General features: G+C 50.4%; 2 protein-coding genes across 2 annotated transcripts in view; one reads left to right on the top strand and one right to left on the bottom strand.

Annotated features, from left to right (window-relative positions):
• Positions 1–8,112: 8,112 nt before the first annotated feature.
• Positions 8,113–13,979, bottom strand: DYNLT2B (dynein light chain Tctex-type 2B). The gene is made up of 5 exons (XM_077348037.1): positions 13,788–13,979; positions 10,679–10,812; positions 10,427–10,496; positions 10,134–10,197; positions 8,113–8,654 (listed from the first exon to the last, which is right to left on the bottom strand). The coding sequence occupies exons 1-5, from the start codon at positions 13,880–13,882 to the stop codon at positions 8,607–8,609; spliced, it is 411 nt and encodes a 136-aa protein (XP_077204152.1). The 5' UTR covers positions 13,883–13,979; the 3' UTR covers positions 8,113–8,606.
• Positions 13,980–20,648: 6,669 nt separating this feature from the next.
• PDCD1 (programmed cell death 1) overlaps positions 20,649–23,523 on the top strand; it is a 7,934-nt gene continuing 5,059 nt past the window's right edge. The window contains exon 1 of the mRNA XM_077347911.1: positions 20,649–20,887. Within this exon, the coding sequence (XP_077204026.1) occupies positions 20,803–20,887 (85 nt within the window). The 5' untranslated portion in view covers positions 20,649–20,802. The remainder of the gene's footprint in view (positions 20,888–23,523) is intronic.

Raw genomic sequence — 23,523 nt, 5'->3', positions numbered from 1 at the left:
CCCCCGGGACGGAAGTTCCGGCCAGCCTAGAAGGCCCCGCCCACCCTTCTATGGCTGCCCAAGGCGACACCCCAGGGGCGTCCTCACTGCCGTGCGCCCATCCCCTCCCCCTCGCGGGGTTGCCAACTCTGGGGTGGGACATTCCTGGAGGTTTGGGGCTGGCATTTTCTCCAGGGGAACTGATCCTGGTCGGGTGAAGTTCAGTTGTAACCCTGGGAGGATTTTGGGCCCCACCTGGAGAGTGGCAACCGCACCAACCATATTCAAAATTTATTTATTTTTCATTTGTATGCCATCACTCCCAGCAAGCTCGCTCGAGGAGGTTCACAGATAGAATAAAACAATATACAAGGCACATCATAAGACATATGATTGGTTTTGTAATCTTTTGATGTTTTTTAAAGTTGTTTTGATGTTATGTAATGTTCCATGTAAATTATAATGTTCTGTGTAAACCGCCCAGAGCTGCAAAGAAATGGGCGGTATAGAAATCTAAATAAATAAATGATAAAACAATCCCCAATAAAAACAAACCCCAACATCATAAAATTGGCGGTATACGCAATATAATATCAACCTCTACTCATGCATTGGGCCATTAGGCCAGTATCAATGATAATATTGATTGGTGGTTTTTGATAGGTGGCATAGGTTCCTGTTGCTGTCTAATATTATGCACAGGAACCAAGGGAAAGTAGGGGGGAGGGGAGGGATGCTAGGAGACACACAATTTAGCCTTCAGTTGAGTTCCAGATCCCCAGTTTGTCAGGGCTTTCCTAGCGTGGATCTGGCAATTCTACTGTCAGTGACTCGAGGGATGTGGAACTCTAAAGGTATAGGTATCCCCTCTGCAAGCACCGAGTCATGTCTGATCCTTGGGGTGATGCCCTCTAGCATTTTCATGGCAGACTCAATATGGGGTGGCCTTGCCAGTGCCTTCCCCAGTCATGACCATTTACCCCCCAGCAAGCTGGGAACTCTACTGAAGGCTAAATCTGAGCTGCTCCGATTTAGAACTTTGAAATGAGCAAAAGAGCTGTGGATTTGTGAGGAGTTGTTTCAGTCCTGCTGCCTTATTGATTGGGCTAAAGGTTGAAAAGAGCAGGGCTGGGTTGCAAAAGGCTAGCTGAACTAAATTTTATTGTAAAAATCTAGACTTTGAACTGGCAGGTTCCACTCCTCCACCAATGACTCAGTTTACGTAAGTCAGTGACAAAGAAATTAACTCCACAAACTAAAAGTGACAGGGTTGCAAATTCTGAGGGGGGGGAGCAGTTCCCCTGGGGGGGAATTTATATTCGAGTCCAGTAGAACATTAGAGACAACTTAAAAAGTTAAAAACAGAAAAGCCCATAATCTGCTAACTGAAATAATAAATATGTAGCACACAAAGCAAGACTTAACACATTTCTACCCCAAAATGGGGTTTCCTCATGGTTTACTCCTGAACACACAAGTGATACAGCAGCCAGTGAGATAAAAAATTCAATTCATTCTCTATGAATAACAAGACCAATAAAAAATGGAACAGACGGAATATGTCCAGTCTCCTTCTACGCAGCTGTGTAGTGTCCTGATGAGTGTCAGTAGCTTCTGTGCATGGATGAGTGTCCATGGTTCTGAACTTGTAAATGAACTCCAGTTCAACAACCTCTCATTGTAATCTCCCCTTCAAGTTTCTGTGCTGGAAGACTGCCACTCTATGGCCAGCAATGGAATGACTGAGACGAATGAGCTGTAGAAAATGGCTCCTTTGGAGGGTGGCCGCTATGGCAGGGGTAGTCAACCTGTGGTCCTCCAGATGTCCATGGACTACAATTCCCATGAGCCCCTGCCAGCGAACGCTGGCAGGGGCTCATGGGAATTGTAGTCCATGGACATCTGGAGGACCACAGGTTGACTACCTCTGCTCTATGGCACCACGTTCCTCTGAGCTCCCTTCATACATCAGATTCCACCCCTGTCAGGCTTTGCCCACAAATCTCCAGGAATTTCCAAGCAGGAAATGGCAACCCTAAATGATCAATGACTCAAATAAAGGGGTGGAACTTAGGGAGGGTGGGGTTTGGAGAAGGGAGGCACTTTGGTGGGGTTCAATGCCAGAGAGTCTACCCTAGCCGTATTATCCAGGGGAATTGATCTCTGTTGCCTGGAGACCAGTTGTAATAGCAAGAGATCTCCGAGCCCCACCCAGAGTTCGATGTTTAAAGAAACCTCTTTAACTCTTGTTAACACCTAACGCCAAAATGTGGTTGAAAAGCACGTTTTCACAGCTTTCCTCCGTCGCTTTTTTGAGAAATAACAAAATTTACATGCAACCACAGAACTGGCTCGCAAAATCTTGAGGCAGTATATCCTCCCTCACGAGCACTGGGGGCCAAGCCCCCAGTGCTCGGTCCCCCATAAGAGTTGTTGCAAACAATTTCCTACATAGAACTATTACTTTGTGATATGTTGCCTAGAGATTTTGCAGACCAGTTCTGAGATCGCCTGCTAATTTCGTTATTACTCAATCAAGCCAGTGAAGAAGCTGTAAAATTTGTTTTTGAACTAGTCCACATTTGGGGCATCATGTATTAACAAGAACTAAAGACGTTTCTTCTTTAAACTTCTCCGTCGCTTCTAAACTTCTCCGGTCAATTTCTCTGCTTATTCCCCAATTGCAGCCTCAGACAGGTCGCTTTCTCTGCATCCCACCTACAGGTTGGCAAACCAAAAAGAACGGTCTTGGATTTTGTTAAATTAGCATCCCTAATTTATTAGCCGAAGAGTAATGGCAAAACGACAGTGTATTCGACTAGAATACAATTTGAATGTAATTTTATGTGGGTCTTTTTTGATTAAAGTCTCTGGCAATAGTATGGTGGAATCCAAACGGACAACAAAATAATGTCTTGGGCTTTTCGGGTAGGTGGATGAAGAGAAACCTGTATTCCTAGTGTTGCCAGCTTCCAGGCGGTGGCTGGAGCTCTCCCAGGATTACAATGGCTCTCTGAAGCCCCTCCCCTCCCCAAGGCTCCACCCCCATAATCTCCTGGCAATTTCCAATGTGAAGCTGGGAACCCTAAATTATGAACTAAAAACAAAATTAAAGAGGGAGGGAGGGGTGGAATGTATAAAGCAGGGGTAGTCAAACTGCGGCCCTCCAGATGTCCATGGACTACAATTCCCATGAGCCCCTGCCAGCATTCGCTGGCGGGGGCTCATGGGAATTGTAGTCCATGGACATCTGGAGGGCCGCAGTTTGACTACCCCTGGTATAAAGTGTCACACTTGGTAGATGATGTTATATTTTTACTGATTGTTGATTTGTGTTGTTACCTTTCACTGAAGGGCTGCCACTTAGAGGATAGAGCAGAGCTGCCTTCTATTGCCCCAGGGGGTCTGACCAGAACCAATGGGTTGAAATTAATTCAAAAGATTTTTTGGCTAAATATCCAGAAGAATATTTATTGTGCTACTTCAGACCAACATGGCTACCTGTTTGAATCTCTCTGGAAGAAGTTCCTGACCATGAGAGCAGTATCTCAGTGGAACAGGCTTCCTCGGGAGGTGGTGGTTTTCTCCTCCCTTAGAAGTTTTTCAGCACAGGCTAGATCTGACAGAAATGCCGATTTTATGACTGTGGTAGATTGTGAGTGGGTGGGTAGAAGGGACTGTGCCTGAGCTTGGCTCTTGCGGCCCTTTCTTGCATGCCCAGGGAAATGCCGATGGCCACTTCAGAGTTGGGAGATGAATTTCCTCCAGGCCAGACTGGCCAGGGATTTTTTTTTGGGGGGGGGGCATTTGGCCATGGAATTGGCATCACTATGGTGGGCAGGTAGTTGTGAGTTTGCTGCATTCTGCAGGGGGTTGGACTAGATGATCCTGGAGATCCCTTCCAATTCTATGATTCTATGAAGGTTGAAAAAAAATATAGATTGATTTATCAAGATGTGTAAGCCACTTATGTTGGTCCATCTGAAGCAGCAGAAAAAAGCCAGAGTCCAGCAGCACCATCAGGACTACCAGAATTTGTGGCAGGGGGTGAGCTTTTTGCAAATATCTGGAGTGGGCAGTGACCTACAAAAGAGCAGAAAATGGGCTACTGACCTCCAAGCGACAGAGCTCGGTTCTCTGGGGGGGGGGGGCGAGCGGCTACTAGAAAGGGAAGGGGCCCCACAGCATTATCCCTTGTTGAATTCCTTTCCTTCCTCCACCCCCAACTTCCCAAAATTTCCCAACCTGGAGCTGGCAACTTCAGTTCAGCCTGGGCCCAACCCTAGCATTTGAAATATGGCTGAGGTCCTTGCTTGCCATAGGCTAATCGTAGCTGCCCTGCAGGGAGGGCCAGGCACTCTGTGCATGATCAAGAGAACATCCATTTTCAGGGCTACTCCTCCCCGTCTGAGCCCAGACTTGCAAAGCAGGCCTTGGGGAAGGCCAAGTTCACACCTTGTAGACTCTTGCTAGGCCGAGCACACCTTCCAAGGACCGCGGCTGGACTTACCCAATCGGCCAGGTGCAACGGCACCTCGTCTTCCTCTCTGTCCAGCTCCTGCTGGTCGTCGCCTGAGCCGTGGCTGCCCACGGGAGAGGGGACCCGGGGGTCACGCCATCTTGCTTCTGAGCCTTCGCCAGGCGGCTGGAGGGGGCTGAGGGGTTGCAAGGAGCATGCAGGGCACAGGTCTCCTTCTGCTGCCCCGGAGAAAGGGGCTTCGCACAGCAAACAGCGCTTGGATTTCCTGCTGTGCTTACGTGGCTTGTCGGCCATGGCTGGGGCAAGGGGCCACGCTGGAGAGGCCACAGGGGAAGGGGGGCAAAGGAAGCTGGATGCTAATTTGGATTACTGGGAAAGACGGGAGAGCAAACTAGTTTTGCCTGCCCAGGGGAGGACTTCTGGCTGATTCCGCAGGGGTGGTCCTCTCCGTGGACCTGCACCCCCGTTTCAGCCCACAAGGGGGTGACATTGCTTAGGAAGGGCCAAGCATTTCCTGTTGCATCTGGGTCCAATGCTTTGGCAAGAACGTCAGGGCCCCTTCATGACTGCCCCCTGTTGGATAGGAGGCCTAGCAGATTGCACATGGGGGGGGGCAAATAGGGCTGCCATATGTTGAAAAAGCAAACAACAACACAAAATAGGAGGTCACATTACCGGATGGGCTACTTACAAACAAGCGATCGCTATAGAAAAATCTCATTTTAAGGGCTCCTACTATTGGAGCTGTGGCCATGGCTGCTGATGAGGGATATGCCTAACCTTCCCTCTGCATGGGAGGGAAGCAGTGCCCCTTAGCGTGAGATTGTAAACCAGGGGTAGTCAAACTGCAGCCCTCCAGATGTCCATGGACTACAATTCCCAGGAGCCCCTGCCAGCATTCGCTGGCAGGGGGCTCCTGGGAATTGTAGTCCATGGACATCTGGAGGGACGCAGTTTGTCTACCCCTGTTGTAAACCATGACTTCTTCGGGTAGTAAAAAGTTCCCCATAGCTTGGGAGAGGCTAAGGGAGTCCATTTCCTCTCTCGTGCCCTCTGACTTGCCCGGGTATTCTGTGTGGCAGGAGAATAGAGATGCCCCCAGGGGCTCGGGCCAATGCCTGGTGGGGTAAAGCTCCCGTTTTCAGTGATAACGCATGAATCTCTCTCTCAAAGTCTCACTGAGACTTACAGGTCACAATATCCTGGGGGACGTTCCTATGCATACCCCAGAATACTGTGAGCGGGAAGCCCAAGTTCTTTGGTCATGTAAAGGGATCGCCAGACTGAGGAAGTACTCACTGAGGAAGGATTCCTGCTGAAAACGGGAACTTCCCCTGGAACCCCGTTCTGATTGCTTCTCACTAACCTCTAATGCTTCCGAGTACTTTGGATTAATAAACCACACAAAGAATTTTTGGACTATGCAGCACCTTTATTAGCCAGCGGACAGATTTCCTTTTTTTGCATCAGTTTGAGGGCCTTTTCCTGAGCAACTCCCAGGTGACAGATCTGGGTGCAAGTCTGTTCCGTTCTGGGTGCAAGTCTGCTTTTCCTGTTGCTCTCGGAGTGGGAATGAAGAAAGACCCCCAGCAGCACCCGCTGGCCTGACTCCTTGGATCAACCTCGGTGTGGCTTATGGAGACAGACTCTTGCACAGCAGCCGGAGGTCCTTCCGTATTTGGGGCGAGGAAAAAACGCCCTTAGCATCTCTCTCGCTTGCTGGGCAGGCTTCGGTTCTTGGCAATAAACTCCCCCCCCCCAGCCGATGCCTTCAGCCAGTCACACCACAAATCCAGGAGAACCATTCTAGAAGTCAGACACATATAGACACTCTCCTCCCCAGGCTTCAGTTTGCTTATTGCTAATGCAGACCAGTCAGAGTGAGAACCGGGAAATGCTTGGGGTGCCAAGTTCGACAACTCTCCAGGAATAGGGAGTCGCACAGCTGTGGGGCAGAGGCTACCAGCTCTTTGTAGCTGCTAGCGAGGCAATCAGGTGCGAAGAACAAGAAATTGATTTGAATCTTGCTGCGGCCTGGGAACTTGAATGCCCCAAGTGACCTTGATGAAGTTTATAAAGCAGGAACAAAAGCCTGCCCAGGACCAAAAGCATACTTTGGCCTAACATACCTCTTCCTCTGGGAGCACCAGCAAAACATGGTGTTTGCATATAGTGCAAACCTAAACCCTGCCCAGCCACTACCTTGTTTTATAGGCCACAGCAACCTTTTAAGGTAGGTAAGCCAGAGACTATAAATTGGGAGGTGAGGAGGGGGGGGAGGTAGGTTGCCCTGTCTACAGCGATCAGCAAGTTCAAAACCGAGGGGAGATCCAAACCGGGGATGTGCTCATTCAGAGCTCAGTCACAAGGTCAGATTCAAATGCAGGACTCTCTAATAACAGAGTGGTGCCTTTAAAGCAGGGGTCAGATTGAACAGTACCGGCTAGATATAAGACAAAAAAATATCAGGCAGATTAATTCAGCAGTGGAATGGGCTGCCTCAGGAGGTGGGGAGCTTCCCCTCACTGGCCGTCTTCAAGCAGCGGCTGGACAGATCCTTCTCCTGGATGCTGGAGGCTGATCCTGCACTGAGCAGGGGGTGGGACTAGATGGCCTGTATGGCCCCTGCCCCCTCTAGGATTCTAGGAGTCTAGTTCAGCAGTGGAAGGGGCTGCCTAAGGAGGTGGGGAGCTCCCCCTCACTGGCCGTCTTCAAGCAGCGGCTGGACAGATCCTTCTCCTGGATGCTGGAGGCTGATCCTGCACTGAGCAGGGGGTGGACTAGATGGCCTGCATGGCCCCTGCCCCCTCTAGGATTCTGTGAATCCAGTTCAGCAGTGGAAAGGGGCTGCCTCAGGAGGTGGGAAGCTCCCCCTCACTGAGGGTCTTCAAGCAGCGGCTGGACAGATTCTTCTCCTGGATGCTTTGGGCTGATCCTGCCTTGAGCAGGGGGTGGGGCTAGATGGCCTGTAGGATCCCTTCCCACTCTAGGATCCTATGAGTCTAGTTCAGCAGTGGAATGTGCTGCCTAAGGAGGTGGGGAGCTCCCCCTCACTGACGGTCTTCAAGCAGCGGCTGGACAGATCCTTCTCCTGGATGCTTGAGGCTAGTCCTGCACTGAGCAGGGGGTGGGACTAAATGGTCTCATTGGGGCCCTTCTCACTCTAGGATTCTAAATTGATAGAGCAGCAGAAGAGGGGCCTTCCCTGGTAGAGGGAAGGGACAGGCCCAAAAAGGTTTCCTAGTGAGACTAAATTAAGGTCTGTGGCTCTGGGAAGGTCTTTGGTCCACTGGTACAGCATCTGTTCGGCATGCAGGTCCCAGGTCCAGTCCCCAGCAGCATCTCCAGTTCAAAGGAACGGAAAGAAGTGATGGGAAAGACCTCAGCCTAATACCCTGGACACCGACAGAGAGGGTTCTGGCTCAGTGTCAGAGCCTCTGCCTGGCATGCAGAAGATCTAAGGTTCAGTCCCCAGTGGCATCTCCAGTTAGAAGGCCCAGGCAGGAGGGGGTGGGAAACTTTTCTCTGCCTGAGACCCTGGACAGCTGCTGCCAGCCCGAGCAGACAATACTGACTCTGATGGGACCAAATGTCTGATTCAGCAGAAGGCAGCTTGATGGGTTGAAGAGCTGAATCAGGGCAGGATAAACTCATAGGGAGAAATATATATATATATATATTTAAAAAAATGAAAATTATACAATGTTCAATATTATATTTCTCATGAAGTCTTCAAGGCTTTCCAATCCACTGGGATTCCGTATAGCAACTTAGCTACATTAAGCTGTAATCATAAATCAGTGATGGCTGGATCAGGATGGGCCCCATTTTGCACCATTATGCATATGTGACTGGGCCCAAGCCGCTGGGGAATTCTCTTGCGGGAGCGCAACTGAACAGGAGCTGCTCAGCATCGAATCATCTCAACGGGGTGGCACAGCAGGACTTCCAGAGGGAGCACACCCAGGCCCTACTGAAGAGCCGCAGCACAATTTCCTCCGGAATATTTCACGAGAGCACTTTTTAAAACAAGTGTGTCCTGCACAGAGAAGCAGGTGATGGGATGGAAGGAGATGCGCTGAGCACAGCGGGCTTTTGGACCTCTCTGGAAGGGCAGCGCCTTGTTCCGGGACCTCCTCCCCAGGCCTCAGTAGTAGAAGCAGCCAAAGGCCGCAGCAACACAGAAGAGGCTGTCCTGCGGTAACAAGAGGAAGAAGGATCAGGGAGCAGCAAGGTCCACAGTGGAACAGAAGGAGACTTCAAGAGCCTAGTCTGAGGAATGCTCTACAATGAGCACCTGGCTGCCTCTCCTGCATATGTCGTTGCATGAGACAGGGGACTGCAGAGCATACTGCAGTACTTAAAGCAGGGGCAGTAGAAGTACAGGAAAAGCCTTGCTGGATCAGACCAGCGGTGCATCTACTCCAGCACGTTCTTTTCACACTATTTATTCACTGAATTTGTGTACCTCCCTCGCCTAAGGTTCACATAGAACGTAACAGGATACATCAGACTCATGGATTATAATGAATGAAAGGTAACAGTAATAACAACAACAAACAGAGAAATAACATTCAACATAGTGAACAATCTAACAAGCTCATGGTTGGTCCTATCTGTGGAATGGGTTCAGGGAGGGAGGTTTGGGGCCCAGAACTGTTACTTAGCTTTGGTCAACCTCAACCAAATGCCCAGTGGAGGAGCTCTCTTTTGCAGGCCCTGCAGAACTGTTTTAGTTCCGTCAGGGCCCTGATCTCCTCTGGGAGCTTGTTCCACCAGGTGGGGGTCAAGACAGAAAAGACTCTGGCCCTGGTTGAGGTCAAGAGGACTTCTTTGGGGCCAGGGATCACTAGCCGGTTGGAGGTGGCGGAGTGTAGAGCTCTTTGATGGGTGTAGTCAGGGGGGGTCCTTCAGGTATGCTGGGCCCAGACCGTGTATGGGCTTGAAGGTAATTACCAAGACCTTAAGCATGATCCGGAATTTGACTGGTAACCAGTGCAGTTGTTTAAAGATGGGCCGAAGGTGGAACCTCCATGGTGTGGATGTGAGGACCCTGGCCGCCGCATTCTGGAACAGCTGCAGTTTCCAGATCAAAGTTAATGGTAGGGCTGCATAGAGCGAGTTGCAGAAGTCTAGGCTGGAGATGACTGTGGCATGGAACACTATGGCTAGGTGTTCCGGGGCCAAGTAGGGCGCTAATAGTTTGGCTTGGTGGAGGTGGTAGAAGGCCTGCTGCGCTACTCTTGTGACCTGGGCCTCCATGGGGAGGAAAGCATCCAGGATCATGCCCAGGTTTCTGGTGGAGTGAGCCACTGATAGCTGCACACCATCCAGGTTGGGCAGATGCGCTTCCTCTCTTGGAACCTTCATCCCCAGCCACAGGACCTCCATCTTCATAACTGTCCAACCAGTTCCTCTGCAGGGCCAGCCAAAGGGCAGAGAGGCCGAGGCCTTCATAAGGACATCAGGAGAGCCCCTCTGGGTCAGAGCGAGGAAGGTCCATCTAGTCCAGCCTCCCGTCTCACCCAGGGGCCAGCCAGTTCTTCTGGAGGACCAACAACAGGGCAGAGAGGCTGAGGCCTACCTCTGATGCTGCCTCCTGGTGCTGGCATTTGGAGTTAACTGCCTCTGAACATGTAGGTTCTGTTTAGGCACCAGGCTAAATTGCACTTACATTCATGAAAACGTCCTGAGCATAACTGTCTGTGTCTGCATCCCAGAAACATCGGGCCGCCATGCTGAAGAAATAAACAAGGAACTGTTTGTGAAGAAGGCCAAAGCAGCTCTTGGTGACAACCGTCAATAACTGAACATTATTTCGTTCCCCAGGAATCCATTAATGAAAGCTCCCTGCTTTGAGACTCCTCTGGGCGGGGAAAAGTGGGGTATAAAAGCCAACTCTCCTTTTTTCTTCTTTCTAGGGAGATTTATGGGGAATCTCCTGTAGAAAAAAAGAACTGAACTTACTTTACTCCCTCGCCTCTCTGCTCTCCGATCACCACCTGCACCACTATTTTGTATCGGTGAAATCCTCTTTCTACAAACAGAGAGAAGGGAACCAAACCAATTAGAAAAAATGGAGAGATCACCTCCTGCATACAGCAAATCTGGATGTTTGAATAGGAGGGAAAAGAACATCCACGGTGTGTGTGGGTGAGAAGAGAGAAAGATGGAGTGATGAAAAAGTAAGGATAAGGAAGAGACAGTCATGTCCCTTACCTTTCAAGGTGTCTCGGATTTTCTCAGACAGCTGCTTGGTGATGTTAGGGATTTCTTCAGGGTTGTACTGCACGCCAGCTAGCTCCTCCTTTAACACCCCATGGATGCACTCTTTCACAACAGAGGAGCGGAACCTGATAGGAAGAAAGACAGAAAATGAGAAAAGCCCTGCTTGGTCAGATCAGTGGTCCTTCTAGTCCAGCCTCCTGTCTCACACAGAGGTCAACCAGTTCCTCTGCAGGGCCAGCCACAGGGCAGGGAGGCCGAGGCCTTCCCCTGAGAAGACTCCCAGAAGAGCCCTGCTGGGTCAGGCTAGGGAGGGTCCCTCCAGTCCAGCCTCCCGTCTCACCCAGGGGCCAGCCAGTTCCTCTGCAGGGCCAGCCACAGGGCAGAGAGGCCGAGGCCTTCCCCTGAGAAGACCCTCAGAAGAGCCCTGCTGGGTCAGGCCAGGGAGGGTCCCTCCAGTCTAGCCTCCCTTCTCTCCTAGGGGCCAGCCAGTTCCTCTGCAGGGCCAGCCACAGGGCAGAGAGGCCGAGGCCTTCCCCTGAGAAGACCCTCAGAAGAGCCCTGCTGGGTCAGGCCAGGGAGGGTCCCTCCAGTCCAGCCTCCCGTCTCACCCAGGGGCCAGCCAGTTCCTCTGCAGGGCCAGCCACAGGGCAGAGAGGCCGAGGCATTTCCCTGAGAAGACCCTCAGAAGAGCCCTGCTGGGTCAGACCAGGGAGGATCCCTCCAGTCCAGCCTCCCAAGTTCCTCTGCAGGGCCAGCCACAGGGCAGAGAGGCCGAGGCCTTCCCCTGAGAAGACCCTCAGAAGAGCCCTGCTGGATCAGACGAATGGGGGTCCCTCTAGTCCAGCCTCCTGTCTCACCCAGGGGCCAGGCAGTTCCTCTGCAGGGCAAGCCACAGGGCAGAGAGGCCTTCCCCTGAGGTTGCCTTCGGGCTCTGGGATTTAGAGAATTAATCCCTCTCAACATGGCAGTTCCATTTAATCAGCATGGCCAGTAGCCACTGATAGACCTCTCCTCCATGAATTTATGTAATCTTCTTTTAAAGCTGTTTATTCCTGTGGCCATTGCTACAACTTCTGGCAGCAAATTTCACATTTTGAAACCGTTGTTCTATAACAAAGTATGTCCTTTTATCCATCCTGGAATCATAGAATCATAGAGTTGGAAGGGGCCATACAGGCCATCTACTGCCCACTAGTGAGATAGTGAGAAAAAGAATTCTGTCAAGTCTCTCCACCCCAAGCATAATCGTATTACCTCCATCGCTTCCCCTTAGTCTTCTTTTTTCTAAACTGAAAATTCCCAGATGTTTCAGTTTTTTTGTCATAGAAAAGGTCCTTCAAGCCCCTCTAGGTTGCCCTGTCCTTTTTCCATTTCTGTGGTGTCCTTTTTGAGATACGGTGACCAGAACTGTATACAGCAGGGGTGGACAACGGTAGCTCTCCAGATGTCCAGGGACAACAATAGGGGCTCATGGGAATTGTAGTCCATGGACAGCTAGAGAGCCACAGTTTGGCCACCTCTGGAATACAGCATTCCAAACGAGGGGCATTATAATACTGGCTGCTTTATGTTCAAACCCTTTCTTAATAATCCTTAGATTCAAATGGGTAACCATGTTGGTCTGAAGTAGTACAATAAATTCAGAGTCCAGTAGCACCTTAAAGACCAACAAAGATTTATTCGAGGCATGAGGAAGAGGGCTTGCACTCGAAAGCTCACGCCTTGAATAAATCTTTGTTGGTCTTAAAGGTGCTACTGGACTCTGATTTTATTAATAATTCTGAACATTTTTCAATGTACCCCGTGTATCCTAGGCCTTGCTTTTCAGGGGGCATTACTGACTACAGCAGAAAAGGGAGGCAAAAAAAAAAATCTCACTCCACTAGTTGGGCTTAGATTCGAGTTCAGTAGCACTTTAGAGACTAAGAAGATTTTTGGGATCTAAGCTTTCAAGAGCTCCTTTTACCAGATTTCAAGGTGTGGCTGGACACGAATCCAGCTTTTAACTGCAGGCCAACATAGCTGACCTGTGAAAATAACTCTTCAGGCTGAAATCCTCCAGATGTGGAAAGGTTCTGCTGAATCCAAGCTACAATGTTTGAGATGGTAACGAGAAACACAAGTGGAAATATCCAATGAGTAATTGGATTGGGCAGAGGCAGAAAAGTTTATGGGTTGCCAGACAGTCATGGGCATGTAGGTGGCATGGGAGGGACAGAACGCAGAGTGAGAACAGAAGAGGAACTGATGACAGATCACCACAAATGACACTTGCCTGTGGAAACACTGAGAGAGCAGGTAAGGCAGGTAGAAAGAGAAACGGACGAAGGCAGAGTCATGGAAATCAAGAGAATGAAAGGAAGAAGAAGAAGTGTTGGTTCTTATATGCCGCTTTTCCAACCCAAAGGAGGCTCAAAGTGGCTTACAGTCGCCTTCCCTTTCCTCTCCCCACAACAGTCACCCTGTGAGGGAGGGGAGGCTGAGAGAGCCCTGAGATTACTGAAAAAGAAGAAGAAGAGTTGGTTCTTAGATGCTGCTTTTCTCTACCCGAAGGAGCCTCAAAGTGGCTTCCAGTCGCCTTCCCTTTCCTCTCCCCACAACAGACACCCTGTGAGGGAGGGGAGGCTGAGAGAGCCCTGAGATTACTGAAGAAGAAGAAGAAGAATATTTCCACTTTTGAGTTCACTGGGATTATCCCTTCCTGGTTATTTTTGCACAGCTTGTGTTCTTTCCCCTCGATGGTTCCTCCCCCAGGAGTTGGCAACCCAACCAGCCCTCCGCAAACGACACCCTCCCTAGGCCCCACCATCCCATTTCCGGGGAATTTCTAACCCAAACTCCAGGTCTCCCTCTCGGTTTCTCTCCAAGATGGGGGGGGGGGAGGGGACTGGCCATCCCTGCAGGGCTGTTGTACATGCTGCAACGACCTAAGCTCATCACATGCTTTGCATAACTACACGAAATGCTTTGCACCCCGAAAGCCTCATTTATTATCGCCCCCCCCCGACAAAATAGGCACCCCGCCCCCAATTTGCATAAGAAAGATGGGCCCTTAAGGTGGGGAGTGGGGGGGGGTCGCCAACCCCGCCGCTCGACTGACTTGTGGTGGAAGGCCGGCCGCAGGCTGTAGCTGCGGCCCCCGGAAGAGGCGCTCCCCGGCGGCTTCAGGGCCGAGGCCAAGGCCGGCTCCCCCATCGCCGAGGCCCCCTTCTCGCCCCGACGGCCGCCTCCGTTGCCATAGCAACCGCCCAGGCCGCGGCGCCGACTTCCGCCTGGCGGGGAGGGCGGCTCAGAACCATAGAGTTCAAAAAGGGTAGAAAGGCTGGACACTTCCGGCTGAAGGTCACGGGGAGGCTAGAGGGGCACATTCCTTTGGGACGCTTCAACTGCAACGCGGGACAGAGGCCTGCCGCCATAGAGGCGGGGAGCCTAGAGCGGCATCCTCTGTTTTCGAGCGGAGGCGCCAGGCTTCGAACGGGAGTTTATGCTTCGTGCTGCTCTAGCCGCTCAGCTCTATGATTCATGCAGAGAAGAGGGGAGTGTTTGGGGGGGGGGGGGCTTCCAAAGTCGGTAGCTGTTAAATATGATTTTTATAAAAATTAATTTTTGTATTGCTCTTTTTTAAAATGCCAGAAACTGCCCCTGGATTTTGCAGATCAAAGGGCAATATGCAAATGAATTAAATGGCATTCCTGGGTAGCATTTTAAATGCGTCTATTTGTTAATTCTCTAATTTAAAGTTGGCCTGTTGCCACTGGGATTGGGTGTAGGGTTGCCACTCGCCAGGCGGGGGCTGGAGATCTCCTTTGGATTGCCCCTGAGCTCCAGGCAGCACAAATCAGCCTCCTTTTGAGAAAAATGGCTGCTTCGGAGCGTGGACTTTGTGGCACTAAAGCCAGCGGAGGCCCCCTCCTCTCCTTTCCCCAAATCCCGCCCTCCTCAGGCCCACCCCCAAATCTCCAACTCTTTCCCAAGCGTGAGTTGGCAACCTGTATTTTAGGACACTTTTCTAAGTGAGCTCAGGGCAGGGCGTGTGCTTGGTTTGTCAGTTTTCATTCCTCACAACAACCCTGCAAGAAAGGCAGCGTGATTGGCCCAAGTGAGCTCCACAGCAGAGTGGCGATTTCAGCCTGGATTTCTGGATCTCTTGCCCCCTAGCTAGCCCACCCCTCCAACCAATGCACTCCATTGGCTGCCAGTAACTGCCCAGAGTTGTGAAGAATGGGTGGTATAAAAATCCAAATAAATAAATTGCAGGACCCAGCAGACCCTCTGCAGTGAGTGACCCCAAGAGCTTCCACCTCTGCCAGGAGCTCTGCCTGGCATGCAGAAGGCCCCAGTTTCGGTCCTCGGCATCTCCAGCTAAAAGGACCAGCCAGGTCCTATTTAAAAGGCTGCCATGTATGGAGCAGAGTTTTTCTCTTGCAGGACCAGAACCAATGGGATGAAATTAATGCAAAAGAAATTCCGTCTCAACACCCCGAAGAAGTTCCTGACAGCGAGAGCGGTTCCTCAGTGGAACAGACTTCCTCGGGAGGTGGTGGGTTCTCCATCTTTGGAGATTTTAAAGCAGAGGCTGGAGAGCCATCTGACGGAGAGGCTGATTCTGTGAAGGCTCAAGGGGGTGGCAGGTGACAGTGGATGAGCGGTAGACTTGTGAGTGTCCTGCACAGTGCAGGGGGTTGGACTAGATGACCCAGGAGGTCCCTTCCAACCTTATGATTCTAGGAGATGTCTCCAAAGACCGCAGCCTGGGACCCTGGAGAGCAGCTGCCAGTCTGAGTAGATGGACTGATGGTCTAGGTCAATATAAGGCACCTTCCTGTGTCTATTTTGGTGGAAGGACAGTGGCTCCGTGGTAGAGCATTGGGTTGGCGTACCGAAGTTCCAAGTTCAATTCCCGACATCTCCAGTTATCTGGCAGTAGGTGATGGGATGCCTGAGAACCCAGAAAGCTCCTGCCGGTCTGAATAGTCCATACTGACGTGCATGGACTGAGAGTCTGATTCGGGAGAAGGCCGTTTCATGTGTTATCCCAGAAAAGGGCAGCTAAAATGACCAAGGCTGTTGGTAGCTGCTGTTGAAGGGCTGGAACTCAAGTTCTGTGAAGCAGTGGGCGATTTGAGATTCAGCCGTTCTGTTTGGATCGAACTGGCCCCTGTTTGGCCTTCATCTGAATTGGCATGTGCTGTTTGAGCAAAAACCGTTCTGCAAAGGAAGGCGATTTTGCCCTCTGATAGCGTCCCATACGAGAACGGCACTCTCCCTGACCCGCTTGCACGCCCACCGTCAATGGCTGGGGAAAAGAGTCGGGTGGAAAAAAACCCTTTTTATCAAGCCAGGAATCTCTCTTGAGTTATAACTGGCCTGCTGGAGCCTTGCCGTTTCACCTAAAAGGCGCTTTCTCTTGATCGAAATGATAATCTGGAGGAAATGCTGGGTGAAAATCCTGCTGAGGCGGCAGAAGTGAGCCGGCCAGGGAAGCGGAGGGAAGTTGAGCCGTTGCAGGCGCTTTCAATTCTGTTTTGATGCAAAACCTCAGATGGAAATGACACCCTCGCCCGTCTTGGCCTGATGCGTGTGAATTTCACACGGAAGGACAGACCCACACCGCAGACTGGAGCTGGTTCAGTGGCTGTTCTCAGGGCTCTCTCCATATCAACAATCATCCCAGGAATTGCTCCGGGAGTCTGAGAGCCTTATAAAAATCTAAAATAAATAAAATAAAATAAACTCATAAGTCTCCTCTGCAACGAGGCCTGCTGGCTTTATCTGTCCCTCCTTCTCCTCCTCCAAGGAGCCCAGAGGGGCAGGCATGGCTGTCCTGTGCTTCCTTTTGCCCACACAACATCCCTGCAAGGTAGGAACCAAGCAATGTATACCACTGGCATGTCCTGCATCATTGTCTCATAGTTCAATCCTATGTAACGTTCCTCCGATCTAAACCCCCTGAAATCATCTTGCTTAGGCTGGTGTTAACCTTCACAGGGTCACACTGTAAGACCCATTCGGCAGCTATATTTGACCTAAGGCAATGGAAGTGTAGGTGCAAGAGAGGGTGCCCACCGCCCCCCTGTATCAATGGTGGCGAAGAGGAGGCTGATCCCTTGCATTGCACCAGCATCCTTCACCATGTCACCCTCTGCTCAACCATTATTTGGGGGTCTTGGCCAAAGAACTGCCCCTGCCCCTGTCACCCCCCACCCTGAATTTTTACCTTCCAGAGTTCCTGGGGAAAGAGGTGGATCTGGAACAGTAGCATCGCAAACATCCCAACCTACGCAGAGAGAGTCTAGATGGGCAGTTTCCACAGTGGAAGGAGGAAAAGCAGTGGGGAGTTGGGAGTAAACAGTGAACCTGTGGCATAATTGTGGGAGGGAGCAACTCAGCACACCTGGAAATTGGGTAGCATTACATCACTCTGTGGCTACAGGGAACAAGCGAGAACAACCTGAACTTCTCTCTCCCCCCCCCCCCACTCCTCGGCTTATCAATCACCGGTATTTACAGAATCACACATCCCCCCCCTCAAAAACATTTAATAATGGGGGTGGGAAGAGGGGGACATCAGAATCACACAGAGAGCTGGAAGGGACCACCAAGGGCCATCCAGTCCAGCCCACAACTTTCTCAGGCACTTAGAATTCTCCCACTCTTGGCAGGTGTTTGTTCATCTAGTCTCCTCCTAAAAGCTTCCCACAAAGGAGACCCTGCCACCCTCCGAGGCAGCCTATTCCATCTATGAACAGCCCTCCCCATCAGAAAATGCTTTCGACATCCAAGTAGAACCCCCTTTCCCATCATTTGAACCAATACCAAGTGCAGTCAGTAAATCTCCCAAGAATTACTTTGCAAAAAAGTAAAATTTGGATTTATTCAACCATTTTCACGTCACCCTGGCAAGGCCTAACCCAAGAAGGCAGGTTACAGCGTCTCCCAAATAAGCCTGCATAGAATTGTTATTTCATCGTTTTAAGTGTTGTTTTTAACTGTCAAAACATGTTAATTTTTTCGCGCTTGCTGCCGCGGAGAGCCTCATCGGTGTGGAAAAGCAATTCAAAAACATTTGAAATGAAACCACAGCTTAGACCCCGGACGGAGAGTTTTGGGGCAGCTGGTTTTTCTAGTGGGGAGAGAGAGGTTGCGTGTCAGTAGCATGGAAATGTAAATTTGTTCTTAAAAAGGACCGGTCTTTTTGTTTCTTCTTCCTGTACACAAAAACAACGCAGGCAGAGCCTTACTGGAAACACTTACGCCGGAACTGTCTTGGGGCCTGTTTGTTTTGCTCAGCGGCAGCCCAAATAACTGACTCATCAAACAGGAGGAAAGGAAAATGTCAAGCTCTTGGGGGTGTGGTGTGTGCGTGGATGTTCTCCGGAAGAGGAAAAGCAGTTGGCATCTTTCGAACGGTGCGCTTGATTTCAACAGCAGGAGCGGTGCGCGATCTAATCATGCTGCGATGGAGACGGGACCTGATGCTGAGCAGGCCAAAATGTGAAGCTGCTCAGGAAAAAACAACTGAATGGTTAAAATCAGGCCTCTCCGGTTGTCTGGTGCTCAGTCCATCAAACTATTTAAATAATCTGGATTCAAGACCAGTAGGAACCACAAGATTTTGGGGAGGGCCGGAGCTTTCTTGGGCTCTCGAAAGTTTCCACTCTCGAAAGTTTCCATATATTTAAACATTAAAAGGTATTTATATAGTAACACACAAACATGTTGAATTAGAACGGGTCAATTCCAGTCCACTAGCAACTTAATAGACCCGCAAAACTTTCAGTTTTGCGGGTCTATTAAGTTGCTAGTGGACTGGAATTGACCCGTTCTAATTCAACATGTTTGTGTGTTACTATATAAATACCTTTTTAATGTTTATATCTTTTTTTTGGATGCTACTAATATGTCAGCAGGGGCCTTTTGAGAGTACTAAGGAAAAGGCAGCTTGGGCTGCGAAGTGCGTTTACCCACGAGTAGGCCCCACTGAACATAGTGACATGATGCGGTATTTTGAGTGTTCGAGGAAGAGGATTTAAGATTGCCAGACCCACTGGGATTTTTGGAAGGTGCAGTTGTATCCTGCTGCGGTCCCTCCTTGCCCTCCTCAGGCTCCACCTCCCAAAATCTTAGACTTAAACTGGCAACCATATTCAGACATTTTGGAAGATTTTTTAAAAACCCATTAAGTCCAGCAATGTGGAGCTGGCTACCCTAATGGTCACTATATTTGGGACCTGCGGACTCAGATCTGGGACCCTTGGGTTCACGTCCTGGTCCTGCCATGAAATCATAGAATCCTAAAACCCTAGAGTGCGAAGGGGCCATGCAGGCCATCTAGTCCACCCCTGGCTCAATGCAGGATCAGCCTCCAGCATCCAGGAGAAGGATCTGTCCAGCCGCTGCTTGAAGACGGCCAGTGAGGGGGAGCTCCCCACCTCCTTAGGCAGCCCCTTCCACTGCTGAACTAGACTCCTAGAATCCTAGAGTGGGAAGGGGCCATGCAGGCCATCCGGTCCCACCCCCTGCTCAGTGCAGGCTCAGCCTCAGGCATCCAGTAGAAGGATCTGTCCAGCTGCTGCTTGAAGACGGCCAGTGAGGGGGAGCTCCCCACCTCCTTAGGCAGCCCCTTCCACTGCTGAACTAGACTCCTAGAATCCTAGAGTGGGAAGGGGCCATGCAGGCCATCTAGTCCCACCCCCTGCTCAGTGCAGGATCAGCCTCAAGCATCCAGGAGAAGGATCTGTCCAGCCGCTGCTTGAAGACGGCCAGTGAGGGGGAGCTCCCCACCTCCTTAGGCAGCCCCTTCCACTGCTGAACTAGACTCATGGAATCCTAGAGTGGGAAGGGGCCATGCAGGCCATCTAGTCCACCCCCTGCTCAGTGCAGGATCAGCCTCCAGCATCCAGGAGAAGGATCTGTCCAGCCGCTGCTTGAAGACCGCCAGTGAGGGGGAGCTCCCCACCTCCTTAGGCAGCCCCTTCCACTGCTGAACTAGACTCCTAGAATCCTAGAGTGGGAAGGGGCCATGGAGACCCCCGACTCAATGTAAGGTCAGCCCAAAGCATCCAAGATGAATCTCTGTCCAGCTGCTGCTTGAAGACCACCAGTGAGGGGAGCTCCCCACCTCCTTAGGCAGCCCTTTCCACTGCTGAACTACTCTATGAATCCCCCCCCCCCCATATCTAACCAATATTGTTCTCCACATTGTTTAAGCCCATTCCTGCATGGCCTCTCCTCTGCTGCCCACAGGAACCTTTCCCGCCCCTCCCTCAAGGGACAACCTTTCAGATATTTCAAGAGAGCCATCCTGTCCCCTCCCAACCTCCTCTTCTCCAGGCAAAAACATCCCAATGCATTGGGCCACCTCACAGGGCTGTTGTTTGGTTAAAATTAAGAAGGGAGAACCATGGAAGCCTCCCTGAGCTGCGTGGAGAAAGGAAAGGATAAAAATACACGGGACGGACAATTTGATGCCCCTCAGTTCTGAGCGTGTGGGTTCCACTTGAGCCCCCTCACTGTTCCAGAGCTGCAAAACAGAGATAAGAATTTCTCTCTATTAATTCTCTCCACAACGTCGGCAGCCCATAATTTCCTCAGTTCTTGCCGTGTAGGAACAACCAGAGGAAAAACTGGCCTGTTTTTCTCCTCCTGTCCCGAGTCCTGAGACGTGTGCCACCCCTCGTGTGGCTTTACCACGCGCTCAGCAAACGCACCCTATGAGGAATAGGAGATGGTTGCTGTCTGGGCCACTTCCCCCCTCCCCACAACTCCTCTGCGGTCTCTCGTGCTTCGAACTCTTTGCGCCAAGGTGCTGCAATTTCCCTTTGAACGCATGAAGCATGTGAAACTTTGGGCTGGCTGGGAGGGGGAGGAAGGAGTGGGCGGGAGGCTGGCAGGGAACCCTCGCAGGTAGAGATGGAGGCATTTCACTTCCAGCCCGGCTGGCTGCTGTCGGGAAGCTAGCGGAGAGCAGTTGGTTGGTACAGGTTGCTTGCACCTATGCGTGGCCCTCACAGCGGCTGGAACATGCTTCTGCCTCTCGGGCTGTCTTGAATTCTGGGGTTGGCTGGAGAGGGAAGAGGAGCCGTGGCGTATTTCCCGGCCCTGGAGAATTGGCCATGGAGAGCCCACCGCTGGTTGTGGTGATCGAGGTGTGGTCCTTGCTGCTTTTCTGCCAGTCGGCGCAGGTGGTCAACCAGTCAGGTACGTACTGGCCTGGAGGATGACTTTCCTACTGCCTGGGGGCAGGCACAGGGATCGTTGCAGTGGGATGGATGGTCCAAGGTCACAGTCCTAGTGGGATGGTCCTAGGTGAGGGCACGCAAGACAGGGCCTTTTCAGTGGCAGCCCCACGATCCTGGAGCAACATCCCCAGGAAGAAGAAGAAGAAGAAGAAGAAGAAGAAGAAGAAGAAGAAGAAGAAGAAGAAGAGTTGGTTCTTATATGCCGCTTTTCCCTACCCGAAGGAGGCTCAAAGCAGCTTACAGTCGCCTTCCCAAGACAGAAGAAGAGTTGTTTTTATACCCTACTTTTCACTACCCGAAGGAGTCTCAAAGCAGCTTCCCTTTCCTCTCCCCACAACAGACACCCTGTGAGGGGGGGGGGAGGCTGAGAGAGCCCTGAGATTACTAAAGAAGAAGAAGAGTTGGTTCTTAGGTGCCACTTTTCTGCAGCCGAAGGAGTCTGTTTGGAAGCCCACCCAGGAACGGCGATATATAAATCCAAATATACATTTAAATAAATAAATAGCCGAAGGAGGCTCAAAGTGGCTTCCAGTCGCCTTCCCTTTCCTCTCCCCACAACAGACACCCTGGGAGGGAGGGGAGGCTGAGAGAGCCCTGAGATTACTGAAGAAGAAGAAGAGTTGGTTCTTAGATGCCACTTCTCTCTCCCTGAAGGAGTCTCCAAGCGGCTTCCAATCGCCGTCCCTTTCCTTTCCCCACCACAGACACCCTGTGAGGTAGGTGAGGCTGAGAGAGCCCTGATATCACTACTTGGTCAGAACAGAACTATCAGGACTGTGACTAGCTCATGGTCACCGAGCTGGCTGCATGTGGAGGAGTGGGGAATCAAACACAGCTCACCAGATTAGAAACCACCGCTCTTAACCACCACACCACGCTGGTTCCCCTCCCCGTCAATCTTCAGGAGCCTGTTAAAAACCATTTTACTTAGGACTGCACTTGAATGATCTGGTTTGTATTTCTCAGCAGTCTGTGGAGTTTTTAAATCACCGTCTTTTACCTATTGTTATTGCTGTTCGATTTATATATTGTTTTTATTGAGTTTTAACAAAATTATTTGTTAATGCATTTGTTGTAAGCCACTTTGGGTCCCACCAGGAAGAAAAACGGCTAATCAATGATTGAAATGAATAAACAACTAGTGATAAGAACAGAAGAGAAACCATATTGGATCAGGGATACTCTGTGTCATGCAGTGGCCAAAACCCAGGGGGCCTCAGGAGGTCCACCAGCAGGGCCAGAACGCCAGAAGCCCTCCCACTGGAGCCCAAGCACAAAGATTACAGAGTATTCCTGCCCCATAAGAGCATAAGAGAAGCCATGTTGGGTCAGGGTAGTGGCCCATCCAGCCCAACACAGTGGCCAAAACTTGGGCGTTCCAGCAGTGGCACCAGAAGGTTGAACCAGCTGCTCTCCTCTGTTAGGAACGGTGAACTGAAAATGGCTTGAAAGTGCACTGTGGGAATTTGGGCAATTTCACCACGAGAGCTCTCCTTTTTTAAATGCGAAGAGCTCTGGCTGGCAAAGCCAACTGGAATTGTGCCACAGTCGCTGTTCCTTAACTGTTCCCCCCCTGGCATTTTCCTGATTTAAATTATCTCCCCCCCAGCTATATTGATTTTAATTGTTTAAAGCATTTATAAGCCTCTTTGCTCCCTTATAGAATGCAAGGCGGCTTACAACATAAATAAAACATAAAAACAACAATACATAAGACTCATAAAAGGCCAGAAATTAAAACCACGGTTTAAAATTGCTGACAGGGATAAAAAGTAATGGTCATGGCGTCCTGAATAAAACAGTCCAGATGCCGCTTGGAGAGTGTGGGGGCCTGGCACACTTCATAGAATCATAGAATCATAGAATCATAGAATCATAGAATCATAGAATCATAGAATCATAGAATCATAGAATCATAGAATCATAGAATCATAGAATCATAGAATCATAGAATCATAGAGTTGGAAGGGGCCATACAGGCCATCTAGTCCAACCCCCTGCTCAATGCAGGATCAGCCCAGAGCATCCTAAAGCATCCAAGAAAAGTGTGTATCCAACCTTTGCTTGAAGACTGCCAGTGAGGGGGAGCTCACCACCTCCTTAGGCAGCCTATTCCACTGCTTCCCTGGGGAGGTGGTTCCATGATCAAGGGGCTGCCACCAAAAAGGTCCTCTCCATGCATGGACCAGATGAATCGATTGTACAGTTCGGCGGCCTCTCCCTGCAATTTCAGTTTCTAGGCAGGAACAGATGAGAAGTCCTTCATTTAAAAAAAAAATTAAAACTCTTGAAAATAGCGAGGATAAAATCGAACATAAATAACTTAACCGCGTTGGACTCGAGGGGTACCTTTAAGTCGCACAAAGTTTTAGTCAAGGTATAAGCTTTCGTGAAAGCTGATCGGCTGAGTCCAATGGATTCAACCTTTGTCCGGCTGCTTCAGACCGGCATGGCTGTCCAACGGAATCAATAAGCGAATTAAAAAAAGAAAGAAAAAGAGACCTCGGCAGAGGGAGAAAAGAAAAAGGGAGATAGAAAAATAAAAAGGAAATATAAAGATTTTCTCCCTGGCAAATACAGGTAATATTACAATTT

This window comes from Paroedura picta, chromosome 8 (assembly GCF_049243985.1).
Source record: "Paroedura picta isolate Pp20150507F chromosome 8, Ppicta_v3.0, whole genome shotgun sequence".
Taxonomy (NCBI): Eukaryota; Metazoa; Chordata; class Lepidosauria; order Squamata; family Gekkonidae; genus Paroedura; species Paroedura picta.
This window is presented reverse-complemented; position numbering and strand designations above follow the sequence as displayed.

What these genes read in the sequence shown, in the direction of transcription:
- DYNLT2B (XM_077348037.1), bottom strand. Translation starts at nt 13,882, where the DNA reads ATGGGGGAGCCGGCCTTGGCCTCGGCCCTGAAGCCGCCGGGGAGCGCC. An exon ending in AATCCGAGACACCTTGAAAG is followed by an intron (nt 10,497 to 10,678) that starts GTAAGGGACATG and finishes CTCTGTTTGTAG; the next exon opens with AAAGAGGATTTCACCGATAC. An exon ending in CTCAGGACGTTTTCATGAAT is followed by an intron (nt 8,655 to 10,133) that starts GTAAGTGCAATT and finishes TTGTTACCGCAG; the next exon opens with GACAGCCTCTTCTGTGTTGC.